Below are 3,677 nucleotides of genomic sequence, written 5' to 3' on the forward strand. Positions count from 1 at the left end.
AGGGGAAGGGAGGGTCTGAGTGTCAGTGACACTCAGACTAGGCTAGAAACTCACCTTAGGTCCCAGACAGGTTCCAATCACATGAAGCGGGTGACTGCTGCAGGGAAGGCCCCTTAGATAGGGACTCTTACCCATATCACTATAGTGCCAGGGACACAAGGAAGACGCCGTGTGGTGATTGCGGTCTGTGATCTGGGACCAGACAACCGTGGTGTTAACAAAGACAATTAAAGGTGAGATCCTCCTACCAGTGGAGTCCACCCAACGCAGAGGCGGACACCATCGCTGAGGGCCACGTCGCTGGATCAGACGGATCCTCGTTTCTAAGTCGGCCGTACCGAGTACTGGAGTACTCGTATTTAGAGTTACGGTTTAACAAAGTTGTCCGCTATGCTGCAACACTGATGTACATCGTGCAAACGGTCCTATACACCGGCGTGGTAGTTTATGCACCAGCTTTAGCTCTTAATCAAGTGACTGGATTTGATCTTTGGGGTGCTGTATTTGCTACTGGAATTGTGTGCACATTCTACTGCACTCTGGGAGATTTAAAAGCCGTCGTGTGGACGGATGCATTTCAGATGGTGGTCATGGTCGTTGGATTTTTATCCGTTCTCATTGAAGGATCGATCCAAAATGGAGGACCTGCTAAAATCTGGGAGAACGCCATGAACAGATCACGCCTGAATATCGTGGATTTTGATCCAGACCCTTTAAGGAGACACACATTTTGGACGATTACAGTGGGAGGAACATTCACCTGGCTCGGGATCTACGGAGTGAACCAGTCGACAATACAGAGATGTATATCTTGCAAATCAGAAAAACATGCAAAACTAGCCCTTTATCTCAATTTGATTGGAGTCTGGATAATCTTGGTGTGTGCTGTCTTCTCTGGGTTGGTCATGTATGCGCATTATAGGGGATGTGAACCTTGGACTGCTGGTTTTGTTTCAGCACCAGATCAGATGATGCCGTATTTTGTCATGGACATATTTTCCAAAATGCCGGGACTTCCAGGGCTGTTTGTTGCATGTGCATTCAGTGGAACATTGAGCACAGTAGCTGCCAGCATTAATGCTCTTGCAACAGTAACATTTGAAGATTTTGTGAAGAGCACTTTGCATAATCTCTCTGAGAAGAAGAGTATGTGGATCAGCAAAGGGTTATGTGTAATATTTGGTACAATTTGCACTACAATGGCTGTAGCAGCATCACTGATGGGGGGAGTTGTACAGGCTGCCCTTAGTATTCATGGGATGTGTTGAGGACCAATGCTGGGATTATTTACATTGGGAATTGTGTTTCGATGGACCAACTGGAAGAGAAAAGAGGAAGTCTTGATATAGTCAACAGAATGTCTTCTTTCTACTCCCTTTGTATCTAAAGCTCTCTCCCGCCTTAAACCTTTCTCACTGACTGCCCTGCACCTCTGGAATGCCCTTCCCCTAATACCCAACTAGCACCCTCTCTATCCACCTTTAAGACCCACCTTAAGACACATTTGCTTAAAGAAGCATATGAATAGCACTGTGGATATTCTGAACACGATACATAATGCTTGGCCTCCTGCAGACGCACTTACCAGAACTCCCTCCTACTGTCTCTGTACGTTCTCCCTACCTACCAATTAGACTGTAAGCTCCTCGGAGCAGGGACTCCTCTTCCTTAATGTTACTTTTATGTCTGATGCACTTATTCCCATGACCTGTTTATATTATCTGTTATTTATTTGATTACCACGTGTATTACTACTGTGAAGCGCTATGTACATTTATGGCGCTATATAAATAAAGACATACAATACAATACAATACAATTTGCATGGACAGCTGAGTAAATATATAACTGATGGATGTGCTCTTACAATTAATGAAACCCAACAAAAAGGGTGGGTTGAAGATGCAACCCAAAAAAATTTATGTGCACTCGCTACTAACCAATTGAGGGCTGGAAAGATTCAATCCAAGGGTCTTGGAGCCCTAAATTGCCACTCACTAATGATATTAATTAAAATCATTTATTTAACAAATATGCAAACAATAAAACATATAGCAATATAAAATCGCAGGGAGATACAGGGCTTTAGAGATACCTATATCTAAGCTCGGTAAAGTGTTCGCGGTGTATCTAGTGTATATGATATAATGTTATCTCTGGCCCGCTGGGAGTAGGAGAGAGTCACATTCAAATGCTCATGTCTGTAGGGGCTATGTCTCTGTAAGACTATTAGAACAACAAAGGGGGGGGGTCAAGTTGACAAGATGTAAGTTAGTAAAACATTGCTACAAATAGGTATATGTCATGACCGCAGCAGTTGCTTCTGTAATAGTGAAATATATCTTACTCGTATTCCACTAAACATATATACTGCAACATGGATCAGCACCTATGTATAAATGTTGCAATTACAGAGTTGATACTGCTGAAACAGCTGTGCTGCGAATGGGTACACGGGGTGAGTCAATAAATCAAATGACAAGTAAATGGAACATATACCACTGTTGCAACGGTGAATCAATATAGTAGCCACAAACAATTCACAAGCTTGTAAGCAAAAATGTATCGATTACAGACAGAGAAGTAGGAGTGTATGAGGTATGCTCGCCTAGTGTGTATAAAATGCGCTACTGTGTATCTGTAACCAGCCCAATGCTAACACTCTGTAACTGACACTGCACAAAGCAAAGGGAGAGTGGTTCTAAGGCATGAAACTGCTCGCATAAGTATATCCCGTTAATTGTACCCGCAACTGCAGTCATACAGTAACCTAGAGTACTAGGTACAGTCTCAAACATGCTGTATATGATATGAGCCAGATATGACCTGATCAGTGTGGGTGTGGACTACAGTATGTGGGCAGAACGAAATGCAATATTAAATTGCGGATCATGGAACATCTGAGAAATATTCGTAATATCCCTAAACTGGAGGGTCTATCTAAACCTCTGACTCACCTCTTAACTCACTTTAGAGACCAACATGGGTGTAGCACAGAGGGAGTCCAGTATATGGGTATTGAGAGAGTTATGGATACAGTTCGAGCAGGAAATTGTGATCTCCGTATTGCTAAAAGGGAACAATACTAAATATTCACGTTACAAAGCAGATATCTAGGAGGTCTCAATGACTATATAAAATTTACTCCCTTTCTTAAATAGTCTTGGGAATACTATTTACAATACCCTATTGTATTACTTTTCTGGTTGTTCTTCCTCTTCCCCCCCCCCCTTTTTCATCATCATTTTCTGTCTATTTTTCTCATTGTTCCATTTTTATTTTGTTTTTATTATATTTTTATTTTTTATTTTATTATTATTTTTATAATAATTTTTTCCCCCTCTTTTTTTTCTCTTTCCCCCCCTCTTTTTTTCTCTTTTTTTCTCTTTTTAGCTGTTGGTGTGTATTTTGTGTTTATATTTTGTGCTATTTTGTTCATTCAGCAGTATGCAATGGAACTCTGGAACTGTGTTATGTCATGTATGTATTTCCTTTATGTGTTTTAAACTCATATTTTTATACCTTGCATCCGCTATTTTGATACCCTCATAAACACATTTTTTTAAATATGTATTCATCTTTGTTTGCTATTTATAGCAACTACTGAGAGCAGCTATTTCTGCATTAAGCTCTGAGTGTTTTTAACTATATTGCATTCCTGCGTCTAAAATATGACT

At 40.8% G+C, this 3,677-nt stretch overlaps 1 protein-coding gene across 1 annotated transcript; it reads left to right on the forward strand.

Moving 5' to 3' along the window:
• The first annotated feature begins 361 nt into the window (after positions 1-361).
• On the forward strand, positions 362-1,431 carry LOC142491078 (sodium-coupled monocarboxylate transporter 2-like). Its single transcript, XM_075593395.1, has one exon. The coding sequence runs from the start codon at positions 405-407 to the stop codon at positions 1,266-1,268; it is 864 nt and encodes a 287-aa protein (XP_075449510.1). The 5' UTR covers positions 362-404; the 3' UTR covers positions 1,269-1,431.
• The last annotated feature ends 2,246 nt before the right edge of the window (positions 1,432-3,677 follow it).

The sequence above is a fragment of the Ascaphus truei genome, chromosome 3 (assembly GCF_040206685.1).
Source record: "Ascaphus truei isolate aAscTru1 chromosome 3, aAscTru1.hap1, whole genome shotgun sequence".
In the NCBI taxonomy this organism is placed as follows: domain Eukaryota; kingdom Metazoa; phylum Chordata; class Amphibia; order Anura; family Ascaphidae; genus Ascaphus; species Ascaphus truei.